This window comes from Prinia subflava, chromosome 9 (genome assembly GCF_021018805.1).
Source record: "Prinia subflava isolate CZ2003 ecotype Zambia chromosome 9, Cam_Psub_1.2, whole genome shotgun sequence".
Classification (NCBI taxonomy): Eukaryota; Metazoa; Chordata; class Aves; order Passeriformes; family Cisticolidae; genus Prinia; species Prinia subflava.
The window spans coordinates 35,372,074-35,394,036 of NC_086255.1; the positions used below are offsets into that span (position 1 = coordinate 35,372,074).

At 41.3% G+C, this 21,963-nt stretch overlaps 1 protein-coding gene across 4 annotated transcripts; it reads right to left on the bottom strand.

The window, feature by feature from the left end:
* Window positions 1-5,660: 5,660 nt before the first annotated feature.
* On the bottom strand, window positions 5,661-13,728 carry LOC134555062 (uncharacterized). Of its 4 annotated transcripts, none has more exons than XM_063406419.1 (3): window positions 13,328-13,728; window positions 7,782-7,921; window positions 5,661-6,002 (listed from the first exon to the last, which is right to left on the bottom strand). In XM_063406419.1, exons 1-3 carry the CDS (start codon window positions 13,449-13,451, stop codon window positions 5,988-5,990), a joined length of 279 nt encoding a protein of 92 aa, XP_063262489.1. In that variant the 5' UTR covers window positions 13,452-13,728; the 3' UTR covers window positions 5,661-5,987. The 4 variants fall into 4 exon arrangements, with proteins under 4 accessions (XP_063262489.1, XP_063262488.1, XP_063262486.1 ...); XM_063406418.1 differs by having other exon boundaries at window positions 7,782-7,969; XM_063406416.1 differs by lacking the exons at window positions 5,661-6,002; window positions 7,782-7,921 and adding an exon at window positions 9,072-10,334.
* Window positions 13,729-21,963: the final 8,235 nt, after the last annotated feature.

The window sequence follows — 21,963 nt, forward strand, 5'->3', positions numbered from 1 at the left end:
ATTCATGGCTCTGTGCTTCTTGGGGCAGGCAAGGATGTTCCATTTTACCTTCCCACTGCCAGGAGAGAACACATGCTCCAGACAAACTGCTCCTGCAAAGCTAGCTCCAGGACAGCTGCAGAGGATGCACAAAAATACCCCCAGACACGCAGGCCTCCTCACTGCTCTCCCAGGAGCAATGGCTGGGCAGGAGCCACGAGCAGCCTCCTCGGCCCAGCAGCCAGCCAGCCTCTGGCACAAACCAAGCTCCCTTCAGTCTGCCAGCTCAGGCAGCTGTTTGGCACCCAGATCCCTTGCAGTGAAGTTACTGACTAAGGGGAGGATGATACCATTCCTTTGACATACGGAACCTGCCTGAAGTGGGGTTTCAAAGAAAAAAGCAGAGACGTAAGTCCTCTGCTACTGGATAAACATTAATGCTGTACTAACTGAGTGGTAAATAAAGCACGTTTCTCTTCCCGATGCATCAGAATATCTTTGAACTGTAAAAACATAGGGATTACCAGGTTATGGCATTTCCTCTGCCTGTTCTAAGAGATGAGTGTGGTAATATCCTTCTGTTCTGAGACAAGCTGTAGCCATACAGCCTAACAGTCCTCACCCACAGCCTCCCTTGTCCCTCAGGTCACAGACTTGCTTTTGCTCCCCAAGCATGGCAGATTTGGTACAGTTTGCCGGGCACAAAGCTCACTGATACAGCAGATGACGTTCTAGTAACAACTAAGTTAACTGTTACTAGTACAAACACTGCTGGCCCAGCTTAAATCAGGATGGTCCACAACCAGCAGCATGAAAAGGTTCTCAAAACTGCTTTGCATTATCAGCTCCCCCAGTCTCTTAAGAAACTGATTTTCAGAATTTACATTTAGTAAATCTGTATGAAGTCTGTTACTTTGCTATGTCTTGTTATGTGTGGCAGTTTTCTACTGCATTCTTACAGACAAGGGGTACCTTGCTGACAGCTGAGGCACTGCTTGAGCAGAGAACCTGGGAAGTTTATATGGACAATGAGCTGCATGTTTCCCCTTGAGATTATTCTACACAGACTATTCTACAGGCACACCTAGAAAATGCTGTACTAGAGTTGGGCCAGGATTATTCAGTGAAGGCTCTGGCCTTCAAAACTTTTAAAACAAAAGTGAAAAATATTGTTTCAAAAAAGTCAAAAGATCACATTTGCAAATACAGTCCAGGAAAGGGGAAAGAAATAAAAAAAAATAATAAAAAAAAATAATAAAAAAGGAAAAACCCTCACATCAATTATTCTCTCATGCATTTCTCTCAATTCCATGCTTTCAAAGTCTTGAACTCACAAAAACTAAGGAACCCTTTGCCTGTTAAACGATCACCTTAGACTACTTCACTTCTGTCCAATAATTTCTGCTCTTAAATATCAGACCATGAATTCTCTTCAGATGGTTTCCTTTTACTTTGAAAGCTTTCAAGTAGAAAGAAATAATACCTATTTCTATTTCCTTTCTGTCTCCCAAGGAACATCACTTTTTTTTCCCAAATAAAGATTTATTTTTCCTAACAAACAAATAAGAGAAAATTTCTAAGCCAATAAAAAGGACAGTTTACCTAAAAAGATGGAAGAACCAAGAGTGAAATAAATGCAGAAAATTCAAAACAATTATTTCAAGTTTTTCATTTCCTGAGCTTGAAAGTTGTTTTCTTTCATACTGAACTGAATTATCTGTAGTTAATAATTTCTCAGATAGAGATTATGATATTTAATGGTCTTTTTTGCACCACAAAGCCTAAGTCTTAAACCGTGAAGTATGCAAGAGATTGCTTTCTAAAAAAGTACTTGATCCTGTGGCAGTTTTACCACTAAAATCATCTAGATAAGCAGTTGTTCAACAAGCATAAATATTTGGAAGGTCTAGGCCTGAACTAAAAACATAAATTCATATAAAAAGCATCCTTTAGAAAATCACTGCAGATGTAAGTAAAATAAAATTACTTCAATTGTTGTTTTATCAAGTATGTTGCTGGTTTTGCATCATATACAGGAAATTAATCATGACAACCTCCACCTACACATTTGCTCATTTCACATTTGCTTTTGATGCCAGAAATCTGACATTCCTGTTCATAACATGTGATATTCATGTGATGCAGTGGGAGTTTTGAGCAAATAATGACAATGTGGAGAACACCCAAAGTACAATGAAGCTGACAGCAATGCAGATATGCATTTGGAATGTGGAAGCTGTAATGCTTCTGAGATGAGGTTTTTGTCAGTGCTCCCTGAATTGCCTTGTACAAGCAAACACATTCCCAAAGGCATGGACAATAACCCAGTCTCAGAAATACAGCTTCCACATTCACCACCTGATGCTATAAGGATAAAGGTAATTCCCAGGAAATATCTTGTCAAAGATTGAATATACATAGTTCTTACTTCAATGTAGTTAGAGGAGACAATTGCTTGTATTTCTATATGAGATTTACCTCATGATGTTGAGAACTCTTTCTTTACCTCCACTGGGATTTAATATAGAGTAGATGTCTTTTAAAAACCAGAAAAAAATCACTCATCTTGGGCAAGAAAACTCATACAAAGATTGAATTTGAGGAATGGAAACCTATATTCTTCACAGAGGAGATGAATGATTCCTGACCACTACACAAAGGTTGTGTGGGTCAGATTTGTTAACCTGTGAGATCCTGGCTCTGTACAGGAATTATCTTTCCCACAGTCATTTCTCTCACTGGTTTTTTTTTATGTAAAAGTGCCTTAATTCTTTGCCATTTTTCCTCAAGGTTTCATAAGCGAGAGCCCTATCAATCCAGAGAGTACACTGTGATCTGACCTTTACTGTTGCTCTCTACAAGAAAAGAGGATCAGCTGTTATTTGCTCACCATTGAAGGACAAAGTGGCTCCTACATGTTACATGTCAACATGCACAGGCTTATCCATCTGGTAGCAGCTGTCATTAAGTAGGTTACTTCTACAGATAACCGCAAAGTTCCTCCAGAACAGGGTGGCCATGGGCACAACATTTCTCCAGTTCACAAGACAGGGCTTGGGCTGGACGTGCAGGGAGAATTGAGCTCTCTCCTCACCTGGAGAGAAGACAAACTGAGCAAATTCAGTCACATAACCAGCATTTCCTGAGCAAGGGGACTAAGTCCAGTCATGTACACCAGAGACAAAACCTGCAAGAGTCTCTAAGTCAGGCATGCTGTTATTCTGGAGGGAAGTAGGAGGACAGAGCTTCACAGACATACTGTAAAGACAATGACCACTATTTAAGAATTTAGGTTTCTTGCTGCAGTTCTTTACTCTGCATTTACTCCTTTGCAAACAAGGAAGATTTCACCATGTAAAATGTGTGGTTTGCATCTCCCACTCAGACAGACTCTGAGTCATGGTTTGTCACTTATAAGAGCTTTTTTAACCTGTTGCATCTTAATTCACTCGGAATTTAGAAAAGCTGCTCTGCTACACAAGCTTAAGAAGATTCTAATGTTCCATTGAATTAGCACTTGAAAGTACTATTGGCTCAACCTAGTTTTGAAACATTCCAAATAGCCTCGATTTAACCAAGTGCCAAAGCATTTACATGAAGTGGGTCTTGAAACTCTCTAACTGTGTCTTACATGTGCCTAAAACAGCACATTTAGTTGCCAGATCTCCAGAGCAACCCTGAACTTGATTTTATATCCCAGGATTTCAGTGGAAGAACCCAGAACAGGATCTGGAGAGCTACCACTGTGGGCATGGCAATATAACCCAAATCTCAGTACCTTATATGACTGCTTCAAAGCACTCACTGATCCTTGCTTACAGTCAAGAAGGAACACTAGCATTTCATCATCATTTTGTAAAAACCATTAAAGGTAATGGTTGGACTAAGTAGAGATTATACCATTGTATGAGATTTTTTTATTGTAGGTGGTATGAGTAGCAATATTTCATAAGATGTGCAAAATATGACTCAAAACCCTGAACACCAACTTAATTTAAAAGTGTCTAGATGAAAAATTCAACTGACAAGTGCCATTCATCCCAACCAAATATCTTCCACACTGTTAAACAAATGACAAGATAGTCAAGAAAAATTGAATTTAGTGTTTTTCCTAACCATTCCAGTGAAGCACAACATCTGAATCCCACTTCTGCTCTCTCAATGACTACTGCTAATACTCCATTGATCAGGCACTCCAAATAGATTTAATTTGTAGAAAGTAATTCATTTACATTTTTTCTTCTTGGTTGTTGTTTATTTGGTCTTCAATATTTTATACAATGTGAAACTGCCAAGATACTAAAGATATTATTTAACACCTACGCTACAGAGGGGCATGTTTGAAATAGAGAGCTTTTCAGAAGTGACTTCTTTTTGTGGACAAAAAAATGGTTGCAAGAAAATTGAATAGGGAAGGGAAAATGTTACAGAAGGATTTCAGATTAAGCATTTGTTTTACCTTTCAAGCCAAGTCCTCAGCATACAAATCACTGGAGTTCCATTTCAGTCAACAAAGACAGTGAAGAAATTGGCCTTTTCCTCTCTCCGAATACCACCTACAGCCTGCATCCATGTGTTTGATTTTTCCAGATCCTCTTCTTCAAATTCTGCCTCAAAAGTCAGGAAGTTCATTTGAATACAACTCATACTCGACGTATTATTGTGGATTTGCAATTGCATGCAGATTCTCAACCTTTAAAGCCCCATGGGTGGGGGAAAATAAGGCCGGGGAGAGGGAAAGGGGGGACAAAAAAACCCCCCTCCTTTCATAGAAACTCAGACACCAAAGAAACAAGCTCAAATTCTTTACACATAGTAACAGTTTTCCAGACAACCTGCTTTCATGCAAACCAAATACACTTTCTCCTCTTCTGGTACCAGAGGCTGAGCCCTCTGAGAGACTCTGCAGCCCGGCCCCACACGCCGGCAGCCGTCATTTTCCACACGGGAACACCAACCCAGCCCCACATACCAACAGCCACCATTTTCCTCATGGGAACACCAACCCAGCCCCACACACTGACAGCTGCCATTTTCCACATGGGAGCACCAACCCAGCCCCACACAACCAACAGCCGCCATTTTCCACATGGGAACACCAACCCAGCCCCACACACTGACAGCTGCCATTTTCCACATGGGAGCACCAACCCAGCCCCACACAACCAACAGCCGCCATTTTCCACATGGGAGCACCAACCCAGCCCCACACACTGGCAGCCACCATTTACCCATACGGGAACACCAACCCAGCCCCACACACCAACAGCCACCATTTACCCATACGGGAACACCAACCCAGCCCCACACACTGGCAGCTGCCATTTTCCTCATGGGAGCACCAACCCAGCCCCACACACTGGCAGCCACCATTTTCCACATGGGAGCACCAACCTGTTAGCGTAGGAAAACATATAACCACACGAAGGCGATCATATGCGGTTCTTTATTCAAGCGCGCGGGACACAGGGGTGATAATACACTCAAATCTTATGTCCGAAGGATACAGAGTCGATTCGTGATTTTTATAGTTTAAATTATACACATGTTAACTAACTCCCACCCCTAGATACTGATTATCCTATTCCTTAGTTACTATTTTAAATCATACCTACGCTTCTACCCTGATTTACACTTGATTTGGTTAAAACAATAGCATGGAGCTGTTTACAGAAGTTGACGCTTGTTCCCAGCTAGCTGCGTCAAGTTCTAGTTGTACGTTCTCTACTTTCCTCCCCCTACACATTACTCAATCTAGAAATTATATTTTTTAACCCTCTACCAACATTCCCCCCTTCGAAAGTATTTTCACTCTAATATACTAAGTGTAAATGCTTTCACTTAATACAGTCTATTAGGCTTCAGAGTTCATACTGGATGTTCATCTTCAAATCTTCTGTTGTCATAGGCTTTGTCCGGGATGTTGTTGCGGATTGAAGGTGCTGGGTTCCGTGCCAATGCCTTCATTATGGTCCTGTTCCAAGATGCCTTTTTCTGTATCTCTCTCTTCAGGATTCTGTAAACTAACTAAATTACTAAAAATATAATCAGTAAAATTATCAGATTTTCAAGGATAGACTTTATCTATGAACTCACATTCCATCTTAATCTTTTAAAGATTTTACCTAACTAGCTAGTAGCTAAATCCTTTTGTTCCTTTTGTGCCTCATGCTCTATTTGTTTTAACTGACTGATGTCATGTTCTACATCTGCAGTTACATTTGGGATGTGGATGCAGCAATGGTCGATTTGTTCCTTTAAATATCTACACACTCCGTGCTCTTTCAAAAGTAACATATCTAAAGCCAAACGATTCTGCAGGGTCATTTTGGTGGTGGCCTGTAATTGCACATTGAGTTCCCTAAATCTCTCTCGTGTGATTCTTGCTAATCTGTCTACCTGACCTGTGAGTCTATATAGCATTTCTCTATTTCGATAATTTGCAATGGGACTAAACAAGGATTCTAGGGCCCACCTAATCTTTACTCTACTAGAGGGTTCCTTCTAAGTGTCATCTGGGTTCTTGTCTTCTGAGACGTCTCGCTTTGCTTTTATTTGCAAGGCTTCACTGCTCCTGTTAAATGGGGATTTCTTCCAAATTGGACATAAAGTGGGAAGGCCCAGGGTGATTTCTCTTACCTCCTTGTCCATAGGCAAGTGTGTTGTCCATGTGCCATCACTCATTGCCTATACAAATGGTCCTGGACTTCGAATTGTACTCCTGCTACATCCTACTATAATCTTAGAATCTATTTTGCCTTGTTTGTGTTTAATTTTCCTGCAGGCACAACCAATTCGTAAGGCTATTGCTAATGGTGACCACTGTTTCATTTCTAGATTATCAGAGGTGCAATCATAAATTTTCTTACATACCCACCAACTTACCTTATTTGCCTCTTTCTGACTGCTAGTATCAGTATTTGTCACTGTGGGATCTGTCTCATTTTCAGAGCCTTTCTATTTAATGCACCAGGGTGTGCTTTCTATATATTGGAATTTCTGGAGGATGCTCACAGACCATGCACTGTCTCAAGGTTCTAGTCCTTTCTAATCTTTCTCTTCACATTTCTACACCACAACACTTTCTGTAGCGTTGTCCCTGATCTTTTGATAGAGTAGAAACTAACATTGCCATTTTGCAAGGTCTTGGTCTTTAACCCACCACTCTATGATTTGTCCTAATTTGCCATTACTAAGAATGCACTCTGACTTTCTCATGGGTTGCATATAGGAATCCTCTGTTATCTTCCAGTATTCTCTGACCACTACCCTTGACTCTGGTACTTGTTTACAGTTAATTGTTTTGTTCCCTCCTATTTCAGGTAATTTTGACGTTATTATTCCCCAGCTTACTGGGTCCCCTGCTGCTTTTGGTATTGGCAGACAGGCCGTTATTCTGCTGGTATTATGCATTTTGGCAAAGTCTCTGACCAATCTAATCATTACATTCTCAGCCTGAATTTCATTAGAAATTTCTATTACTTGTGTTTTTGCCTGTATCTCTCTCTTCATTCTAGAATGAAGAGTTGTTAGTTGACCCTTCTGTATCCCATATCCTAAAGTAACAGCAATCCCTACTGGTGACATTAGTATCTATGAAATTAACATTACCCACAGGAAGAGCATGAGCACAGTTACCAATACCATTTGAACAGTTACAGACGTTTCAGCCTCAGCTTTGTTGGTCCAAAAGTTTCTACAGCCTACGACTGGACTCCACGAGGGACCTTCTTCACACGTGTGTAGTGTATCTAGGGTTCTACTCTAGCCACTTTGACTGCTGTAAAGGTGGTTAGCAGTACCTGATGGGGACTAGTCCACTTCTCTTTTAGTGGTTCTTCGTTCCAGGTTTTGATGTATACCTCATCTCCTGGTTCGATATTGTGGACTGGATTCTCCAGGGCCAGTGGTCTGTTCCACACGAGAACACTTCGAAGTCGAGCTAGAGTTTTCCCGAGGGACAGAACATAATTATACACATCTTGTTTCCCTGTGACATGAACATTTGGATTGGGGTTAGGAGATTCATATGGTTTCCCATACAATATTTCATAAGGACTAACTGACATCCTACTCTTAGGCTTTATCCGAACCCTCAGCAATGCGATTGGCAAAGCCTGTGGCCACTGCAGTTTGGCTTCCTGGCATATTTTACTGATCTGCCTCTTCAGTGTCTGGTTCATTCTTTCTACTTGCCCACTTGACTGGGGTCTCCATGGTGTGTGGAGGTCCCAAGATATTCCCAATAACTTGCTTACCTCTTGTACCACCGTGGCTATGAAGTGTGGGCCTCTGTCTGATGATATCCCTAGGGGCACCCCAAACCTGGGAATGATCTCCTGTAATAACCACTTAACTGTTTCCTTTGCTTGGTTTGTGCGACAGGGAAGGGCTTCTGGCCATCCAGAAAACGTGTCAACCCCTACTAACAGGTATTTGTATCCCCGAGTTTTTGGCAGTTCTGCAAAATCTACTTGCCAATAGTCTCCTGGTTCTATTCTTATCTGAATTCTGCCTAACTGTGCCTGTCGTCTAGCTACGGGATTGTTTTTTAGACAGATTTCACATTTAGACATTACTGACTTGGCCATTGTTTGCATCCGTACTGAGATTAGGTATTGTCTTAGCCACTTTACCAACGCCTCTGCACCCCAGTGACACTCATTATGTTTTACCTGTAAAATTTCTCTCATTACTAAAGGAGGTACCACTATTTGCCCTTGTGCGGTTACATACTACCCTTCTGCGTTCTTCTGTGCCTTCAGCAGTTGTGCTAGTCTGTCATCTTTGATTGTATAGTTTGGCTTCGGAGGCAAATTAAATTGAGAGATATTAAGTCTTGATGGTATCAACGCTATTGTTTTCTGCACCTCTCGCGCTACCTGACGGGTTGCCCAATCTGCTTTTCGATTTCCTTCACAAATTTTGGAGTTGCCTGATTGATGTGCCTTGCAGTGCATGATTGCTACTTGTTCAGGTTTTTGTACTGCATCTATCAATTGTAGGACTGCATCTTGATGTTTAATGTTTGTTCCTTGGGAGGACAGCAGTCCTCTTTCTTTCTATAAAGCTCCGTGTACATGCACTACTCCAAAGGCATATTTGGAGTCAGTCCAAATATTCACTGTCTTCCCTTCACTCAGCTCGAGTGCTCTGGTTAATGCGATTAGTTCTGCCCTTTGTGCAGACGTGTTAGGTGGTAGTGATTTTGCCTCTATTACTACATCAATTGTAGTTACCGCATATCCCGCGTATCTGGCTCCGTTCTCCATGAAGCTGCTTCCATCTGTAAAGAGTTCCCACTCTGGTTGCTCCAGGGGGACATCCTTCAGATCTGTTCTTGCTGAATAAGTGTGCTCGATGACTTCTAGACAGTCATGCTCTAATGGACCTTCTTCAGCTGTGGCACCTAGAAATAGAGCTGGATTCAAGAGGTTAGTTGTTTTTAGTGCAACATCATCCTGCTCAGTCAGGGTTACCTGAAACTTCATCATCTGGCTTGGAGAGAGCCAATGGCCCCCCTTTTGTTCCAGGACTGTAGTTACTATGTGTGGCACATAGACATCTATGTGTCTTCCCATCGTGAGCTTCCTGGCTTCTTGTATCAGCAGCACGGTAGCTGCCACTGCCCGCAGACATGAAGGCCATCCGGCACTTACGTTGTCGAGTTGTTTGGAAAAGTAACCCACCGGCCTTTTCTAGCTTCCCAGTCGTTGGGTCAGGACTCCCAGTGCCAGTCGCTGCCTTTCATGCACGTACAGCTGAAAGTCTTTAGACAGGTCAGGTAACCCCAAAGCAGGAGCAGTTGTCAGTGCTTCTTTTAACTTCTGGAAGGCCTCTTTCTGTGGTTTGCCCCAGGTGAACGGCTGCGTCTTCTGAGCCTCGTACAAGGGTTTTGCAATCAGTCCATAGTCCATGATCCACAGGCGACACCACCCTGTCATTCCGAGGAAGATCCGCAGCTCGTGTAGATTCTGGGGCTCTGGAATAGCACAGATAGCTTGAATACGATTAGTACCCAGTTTTCTCTGCCCTTGTGAGATTTCACATCCCAGGTAAATCACAGTCTGTTGGGCAATTTGTGCTTTTTCTCTGGATACCTTATACCCTCCTATTCCTAATGAATTTAAGATCTCAATGGTTACCTTTATGCAGGTCATTTCTTCCTCTGTTGCAATCAAAATGTCATCTACATACTGGAGTAATAAATATTGGTCTCTTGGTACTTGCCCTTCTCTGGTCCAGATTTCCAGTTCTTTTGCCAGTTGACTTCCAAAGAGAGTGGGGGACCCCTTGTACCCCATCGGTAATCGAGTCCAGGTGAGCTGAGTTTTTCTTCCACTTTCTGGATGTTCCTACTCAAAGGCAAATAGTTTCCTACTTTCTTGGTCAAGGGGTATACAGAAGAAAGCATCTTTTAAGTCAATTACAGTAAACTATTTATATATCTCTTTTACGGATGCTAACAATGTATAGGGATTGGCAACCACTGGATGAATGTCTTTTGTTATTTCATTTATACTTCTTAAATCCTGTACAAGTCTATACTCACCATTGGGTTTCTTCACTGGGAAAATTGGGGTGTTGTATTCTGATTTACATTCTTCTAGAATTCGATATTTTAAAAATTTATCAATGGTCTTTGCTATTCTCTGTCGTGCTTCTGGTTTTATAGGGTATTGTTTAATTCGTACAGCCTTTGCTCCTTCTTTTAACTCTACATGTACCGGTTGTGCCAATTTAGATTTTCCAGGTACATCTGTTTCCCAGACAGAGGGAATTACTGCATCTTCTACTTCTTTAGGAATATTAGAAATTGGTTTTTCTTTTATCATCAAAATCTTTCCTGTCTTAGACTCCGGAATTTTCATTACGAGTTCACCATTCTCAAAAGTAATTACTGCCTCCAGTGCTGCCAGTAGATCGCGCCCTAAGAGCGGAGTTGGGCAGTCTGGCATGTATAAGAATTCATGGGTCAAGATCTTATCTTCAAAGCTCAATTCTAGGGGTTGCAAGAATGGCCGTACCTCCTCCTTCCCTGTGGCTCCAATGACTGCTGCTGACTTGTTCCCGATTTGCCCCTCAAGATAATTTAGTACAGAATGTGTGGCCTCCGTGTCAATGAGAAAATCTACGTCTTTTCTTTCTAAATGCAAAGTCACCATGGGCTCCCTTGATCCTGGCTCTCTCATGTAAAACTATGACTCTGGCTACACCATCTAGCTGATGCTCACTACTTTGATTAAGCATACTGTCTAACTGAGGCTGACCATTCTGGCTAAACCGGTTTGGACACTCCCTTTTCTAGTGTCTCTCCATCCGACAATATGCACACTGATTCAGACCTAATCTACCATGACCAGAACCTCTGCCAAAGCCACCTCTATTAACGCCACGACCACCTCTACCACGTCCCCGCCCCTGTCTCTGTAAGACTGCTAAAAGGCTTTGCCCCTGTTTCTTGACAATTTCTTTGTCCCTGTTATTATAAACTTTCTAGGTAACTTCTAGGAGTTTATCCAAGTTTCTTAACTCTTCACCTTCCAGTTTCTGTAGCTTTTTCCTAATATCTTCCTGTGCCTGACCCAGAAAAATAAAGGCAAGCTGAGTTCTTCCTTGCTCACTGTCTACTTGAAGATCAGTATATCTTCTAGCTGCTTCCTTAAGTCTTTCTAGAAAGGCTGTGGGAGATTCTTTCTTTTTCTGTCGAATTTCATACAACTTAGACTAGTTCATACTCTTAGGTATTGCCTGTTGAACACCAACTGAAATCCACTCCTGATATCTCTTTAGCCTTAACATATCTACTCCAGAGGGGTCATTAGCATCCCACTCTGGGTCTGCAGTGGGAAAATTATAATCCAGTGTCCCTGTCACCAAACTATTTCGTATGTCTTTTCTAGCTCTTTCTCTTGCTGCTCGAAGAACTATATCTCTCTCTGTCTCATCCATTAGAGTGTCTAATATGACATGAATATCTTCCCAATCAGGGTTCTGAGTTTTCATTATCATCTTAACCACATGAGCTACCTTATCTGGGTTTTCTCTATACGTTCCAGCTGATTGTTTCCATATAACTAAATCAGCAGGTGAAAAGGGTACCTTTACAAAGACGGGTCCATTAGTTCCCACCCCTTGCCTTAGTGGTGCAATAATCGTTCTCTTTTGTTTGCCTGATTTTAATATACCCTTTCCTGCCTGAGGCCACTCCAGGGCCAGTTTTCCTCGTGTTCGGTGAGCTACTGGGGCGTCTAGTTCATTTGCTTCACTGTCACTACTTTCCATTCTATCTGTCTTCTTCACACTCCCCCTTTGCTTCCGCCTCACAATCACATCTTGGATAGGTGAATCGGGGAGGGGGGGGTACAGGGGGGGCAGACGGGCCAGAAGCTGGTGAAGGAGGTGTAGGTGGGAGCGGAGGGTACCCTTGAGCTGGTGTTAGAGGGGGGATAAATCTTTCAGCGGGTGTAGGCGGGGGAGCAGGATAGCTTTGAGCAGGTGTATGTGGAGAGGGGGGGGTTCTCTGAGCAGGCGGAGGAGGGGCAAGCGGAGGAGCGGCTGGCACAGGCAGAGGAGGATAATTACCTTCAGCAGACAAAGGTGGGGGTGAAACATATTGTGCTGGCGCGAGCGAGGGGGGTGTAAGAGAATCAGGTGGGGTCAGGGTGAGCGGGGTAGAACTTGGTGTTGAGGGGGCCGTGGTGGTTCCGGGAGCCATGGGAGATACCAATAATTCCGATTCCAGTTCATCTCTTTTTCCCCCTAAAATTTCACTTAAAACTGCATGTTCTATACAATGCTTATTTTGGACGCAAGCCAGACACTTATTATTCTCAAGCTTCATTGCTTTCATTTTGTCAAGCCACAAAACCGGTTTCTCAAGCAAGCACAGAAATAAGTCAATATATGGTAATTGTTCTACCCTTCCATCTTGTGTACAAAGCGATCTAAGTTGCATAATAACCTTCACATCAAAAGACCCGTTTTTCGGCCACCTCTGATTTTCAGGCAAAGCGTATTTTGGCCAGTGAACATTACAATATTCAATCAACTTATCTTTTCGTAATTCCTGACCGAAATTCCCCTCTTTCCAATGTGCCAACAAACAACCCAACGGAGAAGAACTTCGTATAGAGGCATTATTGCGGCCCAAAACCTCTTTTAACCCTTTTAGTTTCTCTATATTACAGATACATAAAAACCACAGATGCCGAACCTGCAACGCTTTCGCGATGTCTGACGGACGGCTGCCTAGGCAATACCACCAGGAATTCCTTTTGCCCAACCAAGCGTAGCTTTCGCTGCGTCTTAATGGCAGGCCCCCAGACCAGAGAATAAAGAACCTTACCTCTCACCAGGGGTCGTTGTGAGCGGCGAGGGTCGCGGCTCCGATGGGCTCCCCGAGAAATCACCCGGTGCCGGCTGGAGCGTGATCGGGTCGCGGGGTCCTGGCTGCGCCCACAAGGTCCCATCTGGGTCGCCAAAAATGTTAGCGTAGGAAAACATATAACCACACGAAGGCGATCATATGCGGTTCTTTATTCAAGCGCGCGGGACACAGGGGTGATAATACACCCAAATCTTATGTCCGAAGGATACAGAGTCGATTCGTGATTTTTATAGTTTAAATTATACACATGTTAACTAACCCCCACCCCTAGATACTGATTATCCTATTCCTTAGTTACTATCTTAAATCATACCTACGCTTCTACCCTGATCTACACTTGATTTGGTTAAAACAATAGCATGGAGCTGTTTACAGAAGTTGACGCTTGTTCCCAGCTAGCTGCGTCAAGTTCCAGTTGTACGTTCTCTACTTTCCTCCCCCTACACATTACTCAATCTAGAAATTATATTTTTTAACCCTCCACCAACAAACCCAGCCCCACACACTGGCAGCCACCATTTTCCACATGGGAGCACCAACCCAGCCCCACACACCGGCAGCTGCCATTTTCCCACATGACCCCCAGCCCAGCCTAGCCCTCACCATCAAAAGCTGTTGCTAAACTCCTTCGTCTCAATCTTTTCACCTCAAACAAAGCCTTGCGGTTTGGTGGCAGAGACTGAACGCGGTCCCACTGGGAGTCCAAAGCCTGCCTTTGACCCACCACTTCCCTTCTCCAGGTTAAGTGAGGTGCAAACTGCATGGAAACTGTCTTTCACAAACAAAAGGAACTCTAGAATAGCCTGAAAACCCTGAGGTCTAGGGCCTGATTTGAATCTTCCCGGGTGTGGGAGGAAAAGGGCAGGTGTTTGCAGGGGGTGATAACCATAGATGCCTGTGAAACTTGACAAAATCAGTCCCATGAGGCTACTCCCTCGTTTTTTAGGACTTTGTCTCTAGTTCACACTTCAAGAAAGTGTCTGGAGCAGCCAACAGGGGCCCATTTAAGTCAGGGGAGCGTCTCTCCTCCAGGCACACCACAGCATAACCAGTATTGAAAGTATGATGGACCCCAAAAGTGGAAAGCAAAACTATCCCATTTGCTACACCAAAGTGCAGATGCACAGGTAGGCTGTTTCTTCACTCCAGCCCTCTTGGATGGCTGGGTTGGGATATTTTGACCCAATATCAACATGCAATGGCAAGTTTCGTCACCAACCATCCCACCCATGGACAACAAGGGGTTGGCTCCCACGTATCTGGTGATTCAAAGGAACCTACTCCACAGCAAGGTACCATAAAGTAAAGCACGCCTTTATTGGCCAGGCCGGGAGCACAAAGAGGTTAACACCTCCATATGTGTGTCCACCATGGTCATTTTACAGAGGTTTTTTAAGATGTTTGCAAGTTTGTCATTATACATTTACAAGTTCATCATTATACGTTTATAAGTTTGGCATGCACCCTTGTTTTGGTCACTTACCTAAAGTCACAGTCCTTAGGGGTCTTACATGACTAGCAGTTTCCTTATCTTAGGGTTACAAACACAGCACAGTATTCTTAATACACTTTCACCTCTATTTTGCTAATACACACTTAATTCTACTATTACACACTTTGTTACTATATCAGTTATACTTCATTTATAATTGTTTATTAAAATGGTAGTTAGCATGTGTCTTCCTCATGATTGCTTAGCCCATGGGGCTAGGCCCTTGCTCTGTAGACAAGTGGTTAGTCAAACCCATTAGCTCATATTCCATTCCCTTATCATCTAGTCCACTTGGGTTTGCTTTTTCAAGAGCAGTTAGTGTTAGGCATAGCATCTCCTATTCACTTATCATTATAGCCCCTTCCAGAGCTAAGCTTCTTGTCTTGCAAAAGCAGTTGTAGTCGAGCATAGCAACCAACATCTAACTTTTATTAGTCTATACTTTATACTAAGGCACTTATGTTAAAGGAGTTTTATGTTTCATATGTTAGAGTCCTGTGTTTAAAGGAGTCCTGTGTATCACTGGAAACACCAGCGATGGTATGATTAGGGAATGGATGTGGCTGAGAGGCTTTCATGACAGCCAAGGAGCTGACCAAAATGTAAAAATGTGTGGGTTATGCATGGAGGGGTATGCCTCATTTAAAAAACATGAGAAGCAGTAGCATCCCATCTCTTTGAATATATCTTACTCAGAAAGAGAATGGCTGGAATTGCTGTGTTCTCCAGTCATGTCAATCACACTGTTGTGTGTGCCCAGGATATGACTGATACGTCCTGACACAACATATCAAAATGTCAAAAAAATTTGAAACATAGTATTGTTTTTCTCACTGAAAATGTGACAAGATAGTGTTATTTTGAAGTGTCATGATCTTGGGAGGGGGGGAGGGTAGGAATGGTAGGAATTGTAACATTCAGAAGAACTCTTTTTAACTTATGAGCGTATAATTACGAAGTTGAACAACAGCATGAAAGCCACCATCTCTTCATCTGGTTACCCCACACCTCCAACACAGACCATGAACATGAAAATAAATCTTGACATAATTAATACCCTCATTTATATTTCAGAAAACAAACTAGGAAACCTGCCAGGGACCTGGGTACTAGGACAGTGGGATTGTTAGGGGAGAAAATGGTCTCATATAGCCAGAAAAAAAGCATGCAAACATCTAAGTTATCATTCAATGATAAATGATAGCATTTGGAGTTTCCTAGAGGGTTAATTTACCAGCACACAAACTGAGATTCTTGATCTGTATAAGCTACTTAAAAAATTACTCTTAAACACATTAACACCTTCAGTCTACAGAATACTCTGACAATGAAACAGTTTATCAATCATTTAAACATACACACTAATTTCAAAGACTGAGAAATCAGACTTCCAGAATGAATCCTCTGCCAGTAGCTTTGTTCCTCTAGCAGGTTGCTCAGCCTCCAACATTTATAATTGTAATTTTTATGATTCCTATTCATATAGAATAAAAATTATATGCTAGACAAACAAGCACCCTGGGTCCAATATCAACATCATTAATATCAGAAAACACCACTACAAAAGCCCACAAATAATGATGTAGTCACATTCTCCAAGGTACAGGTCCTCACGTGCCTTCTCCCCTAAATAAGCACCTTTAGTTCAAAATAACACCCATTCACAGCTTTGTTCTTTAGTAAGGGGACCCTCTTAGACTGCTCAAACTGAACTGCACGCAGCTGGTGACACTCTGGGAGCAACAGCATTTCCCAAATACTTGAGACAACCTCAACATGCCCTCCAGCCACTTAATCCCACATCCCATGCACCTGCTGTACTCTCAACCATGCCAGAACCCACTGCCATCCTCTGTGAGATGCACTACCCCTCTTCCAGAGCCACTAACACCACTTTGTGCTCCCACAGCAGGTCACGATGAGGCAGGAGGGGCTGCTGGGCACTGGATTTGCACCTATCACTGCATGAGGGTGCAGACCATTCGACATCCTGCAGAAGCTTTGCTTCAGTTGCTCTTCTGTGCCAGGGCTTCACCACAGGGAACTGACAGCAAATGGGCTTGTTTTAGCTTTGCAAGAATGGTTAGGAATAATCTGAATATCTCAGAATATTCACTGACTTTTCTTTTACACTAGGGAAGGCAGTGGAGTGTGTGCCCACATGGTCCCATCAGCAGGTTACAGACACTTCATGCCTGATTTGATCTAGCTGGTTTATGCTCCTGTGTGGAGGGAGGGGAGTGAACCATCCTTTTCTGCCTTAAACTTCGACAAATATCAGCTGTGTTTATGCATAATAAAAACTGAGCAAGCTGGCAAGTTTATAGCCAGGAATTTCTAAGGAGTCCCAGGTAACTAAGTCTCCATTTGCCACTAAATTTCAGTCAGATTTAGACACTTAACTCCCTTAGGTCTGTTTGAAAGTCCCAGTCCAAAACTAATATGACAATGAATGGCAACATAAAGTGTACAAGTAAGTTGAAATAAGTTCAACCTTAACTATCATATATCTAAAGTTTGCTGTAATAAAAATGTAGTTTAATCAAAGTGAGAGCATGCTTTTAGCATTGGTATTATTCCCAGTTTCCAATATAAAGCGCTGTCACTGTGGCTTAAAGCAACTGTGTAGAGATAACAAATTACATTCTGACAATTTTTCAAGTCACTTGGAATGCCAGACATACTCATAACTAAGTGAAAAAATACTCTTGAACTGTTTTTTATGTCTTGTGAAATGTTCATCTTTGTAATTGGTCTTCTTTTATAGGCATTATTCTAAAGCATAGAGTCATGTGATGTTCTGAGGATCTGCTGTAGTGTACAGTGATTATATTTACTTTCTTCTGCTGCAATAGTTAAAAAATAAATAAAGTTTACAATTTCTACCTTTTATATCACCTTCTTTAGTACCCATTTACTTTCATCATGCACAGGGTCACAATTTAAGATTGCTGGGGGAGAAACATGAACAGAGTTCTACAATTATCTAAAATAATAATTTTTTACATTGTTGCTCCCTTGCCAAAATACCTCTGCAGAAAATTTGATGCAATTATTTTCTTAATGGAGATATCAATGATACTCAGCATGACAGTCAAAACATAGCTTTTCTGATCTTTAGCCTTGCACTTACTACATAATGGCTAAATCGCTCTCTGTAACACTTTTCTTGTTCTTACAGTTAGCACTACAATGTGCAGTCTAGTAAAAGAGACAAACAGACAATTTTGTTAATGATATATGAAGCAAAATAAAATACATTGTAATTTTCTACAACTGCAATGTATTTGGTTTTGGAATGCTAGCTACTGTGAAAAAAATGGTTTTACAGTGAATTCTAGATTACTTCTGTTTAAACAAACTTCTACGCAAAATACCACATAACATGAAATAAATTATTCCTGGTTTTCCATTTTAAATAGCTGTGAGACATACTGTAAATTCCACAGCATTCAGGTTTGCCATTACATGATCAAATCTTAATAAGAATGTGTTTTTCACACAATATAGTCTATAAAGTTATGGTGGACATACAAAGTGGCTATAAGCACTTTGTCAAGTGTTTCAAATAGCCTATGAAGTAGAAAAAAGAGGGCTGATGGATAATATTTATTCTTTATATTGATCTAATAAGGTGAAAGGTTTTAGCGTTGCAAGTACTATTTTAAAAGTCTAAAAATCCTAAAATGAGATGCTTGAGAAGAAAATGATAAAGCCTTTTGAATTCCACATAAGAAAAAGAGCATGCTGTAATGAAATAGTTTGCACAGCTACAAGAAAGAGAGAGGGAAAGAGAGAGGGATCTTAAGAGAGAGGGAATTTCGTGGACTAGGTTTTCACTTTGGCTGAATATGCTCAGTTCCACTGAGGTCAATGTGGCTATGTCAGTATAAACAAGCTAAGGACAGCTGGACACTATAAGAAAAAATTGTAAGGAATTTAGTCTGGTCTGGATGCTTTCTTTTTGTCTACTTTCAGTCAAATGTAAGATAAGGAATACATGATTATATGAGCCTTGACATTTAAATAAATATGACAATCAAAATTATGCTAAATGGAAAAAATATTTATAGAAAATAGTGGGAGTTGATGTTCACCAATCATTTCTGTAAGGCTCAGTCTGTATGCCTTAAAAGTTGAAAATAATTTCAATTACTTGGCTAGGGAAGGAACATGCTATTTTCACAAAGCAATTCAACTAGAGAACAAGGGCTACATTCACAAAATGTCTTGGATGTTAAAAATGGAAGATTTCAAAGCTGCACTTCAAAGCATCAGTTCCCATGCAACTGTGAGTTAAAAAAATCCTTGGTGTATGGTGAATAAGCCAGTAAAATTCCAGTCTCCAACAAAGTTGCACTTTTTCCATGCACAGATCCCAAACCCTCAGAAGTACCCATTTATTTTTTGGAATAGCTTACTTAGAGAATGCTATTTTTTTAGTTCTTCTTTCTTTCCTTTTTCCTGAGAGTGATCTTTAAATCTACCTTTCTATATTTCATAGAACGGTTTGGTTTGAAAAGGACCTTAAAGATCATCCAGTTCCAATCCTCCTGCCATGGGCACAGACATCTTCCACTAAACCAAGGTGACTCCAAGCCCATCCAGCCTGCTCTTGAACACCTCCAAGAATGGGAGATCCACAGCTTCTCTGGGCAACCTGTGCCAGGGCCTCATCACCCTCACAGTAGGGAGTTTCTTCCCAATGTCTAACCTGAACTGCCCCTCTGGCACTTTAAAGCCATTCCCCTTGTCCTATCCCTATATATCCAAGTGCCAGGCTGGCTCAGCACTGGGTTACTTCCTTTTACTGTAGGTGTCATTCTCCTTTAATGCATCTTCTTTGACTTACTGTACTACTATTCTGTACCAAAACTACTTACTGATGAGGGATGGCAAGGTTTCCTTACATAACTAGAATTTTGCAAAATTTTCTTATAGGGAAGGCTCAGTTCTCTGGCTTTCTATTCATTTCAGCTCTTATGTTGACCCCCATCAGAGAGCCATTTGGAAACCCAGTTCTAATTTTAACAAAGCTAAAGTTAATTCAAAATAGCTTTTAGCTAGTGATCTAGCTCTTACAGTCTATCTTATTCCCCAGTCAGTTTTTGTCTAATATAAACCATCTATGGCAACCCAAGAGTTTCAGAAGTAACAAAACCTTGTTTTCTATTTACCTGGATTTCATAGTTCTTAGGCTGGTATGTAAGCCCTTTCTGAAGCTTTTCTAAGGTTTAGGTACTTTTACTTTGCAGTGTAACACAGAATGTGTTTGTGCTACATCTTCCCCCCCACTCCCAAAAACAAAGAGATTTTGCTCTCCTGCACTCATTCATCAACTCATGTTGATGAAACCTACAGGGATTGCAACTGTACACTGCTCAAGTAATTCAATAATTCTTACAGGGAGAGGGGATGTATGCACACACTGTATCTTTATACACCACTTCTCAATGGAAAACCAGACTAACAATAAACCTGTAAAAATATCCTGAAACAAAAATGCTTTGCAAGTCTCTTTTCCTTAGGCCTTTTGCAGGTGTCTGTTTCTTCTCTGGATAACCATTTGACCTTTTTTCCTACGTTTTCTGCATCTACTATTTTTCCCTGTATGTCTATTCTTCCCTCATTTCTACTTTGTCTCTTTTCCCTGGATCAAAGTGGAAGGAAGGACATTTGAGGATCATTAATTTGTGGACCTACAGGCATAGATCACACTGTGACAGATATCACAAAGAGCCAGCACTTCAGCTACTCCCCAGGACTGGCTGCTGGCACCAGCACCCAACAGACAAGTGCTGGAACTTCCAAAAGCATACTGTCCTGCTGAAGATGCTGACAGCCTGTCAAGCACAGCACATGGCACTGAAGCAATGCAGGTTATGCCAGTGCTGGAGAGGTCAAGAAAGTAGTTCAAACTTTCTACCCAAGTTTTTATTAGGTTTCTTTTTGGATCTATTGGGAAACTGAACAAAACTACAATAAATTAGTATCCTCTCTGATAGAAGACAAACTGTACTTGCTCAAAATGTAATTTAAAAATTCCTTGTTGCAAGTAATTTCAAAATAATTGTCACTCCAAAAAGAATTCCAAAATTCTTACTATCCTAATCCAAGCTTGGGGTTAATTTAATCAATTCAGCCTCCTATATTTGTAATATAAATCCCCAGCATTACCACTTTGTTTTTAGAGGGCCAGAGCTAGTAGCTTTTTGTATTTCAATTTTTCACATCTGTGTCATTTTCCTATAAAATCTGAAAATCTACAACACTCAGAATAAATCCACCTAATGAAGTCAATGGAGTTCTGCCAGGTGCAAAACAGTGCAAAATCTGTCTCCTTGTTCTCATGATGGAGTGCTCCATCAGCAAGAGAAATTGCTGTCCAGCTTTGGCAAGATCACTTGGATGTTCCTGCATATGTAATATTCCTTTTAAGATGACTGCAGTTCGAGAACCTTCAATGGAAGATTATGTTTTTAATTAACAAAACCACTGCGTAATAACTATAGCATATCCTCAAAAAGAAATTTCAGTTCAAGTCATTTGCTGAAAATAGGTTAAATGGAGGCTTTCCTGTAATTCAAATTTATGTAACTTGCCACGAGACCTTTCTTACAAGGAGAGAATGGCACCAGAAGGGCAAGTTTTGAGAATCTGTAGAATCAAAGAGTAGCTGACATCTGAAGGCACCTCGGGAAATTGGCAAATCCAGCTACCCTGCTCAAAGCAGGATGCTCAGGGCCATGGCCAGTCAAACTTTTAAACATCCACATGTACTTAGCAGGATGGGGCTTCAGGGTAAACTTGGTGACTCATATTCTGAAGTATTTTTTTAAACTTTGAAATGCTAGTGTGTCCCATAAAGATTAATCAGTGAATTTTGCTAGTGACGCTTCATATTTACATCCTAACTGAACCTCTATGACTTCAGTTTCTGATGATCTTTAGTGTAACTGTGAGCAAATAACATCCTTTATCTTAGTATAAAAGAGCAATTACATATTTTTGGAGGAGTGATTCATAGGTAAATGGGTTGAGTTTGTACATAAAATATCCTGATAAAAATCTCTATTCATCCTATTAAACTCTATTTGGAGAA

Bases quoted from the DNA above. Each gene is read 5' to 3' on its own strand.
- LOC134555062 (XM_063406416.1), bottom strand. From the start codon at position 10,283: ATGGGGTACAAGGGGTCCCCCACTCTCTTTGGAAGTCAACTGGCAAAA.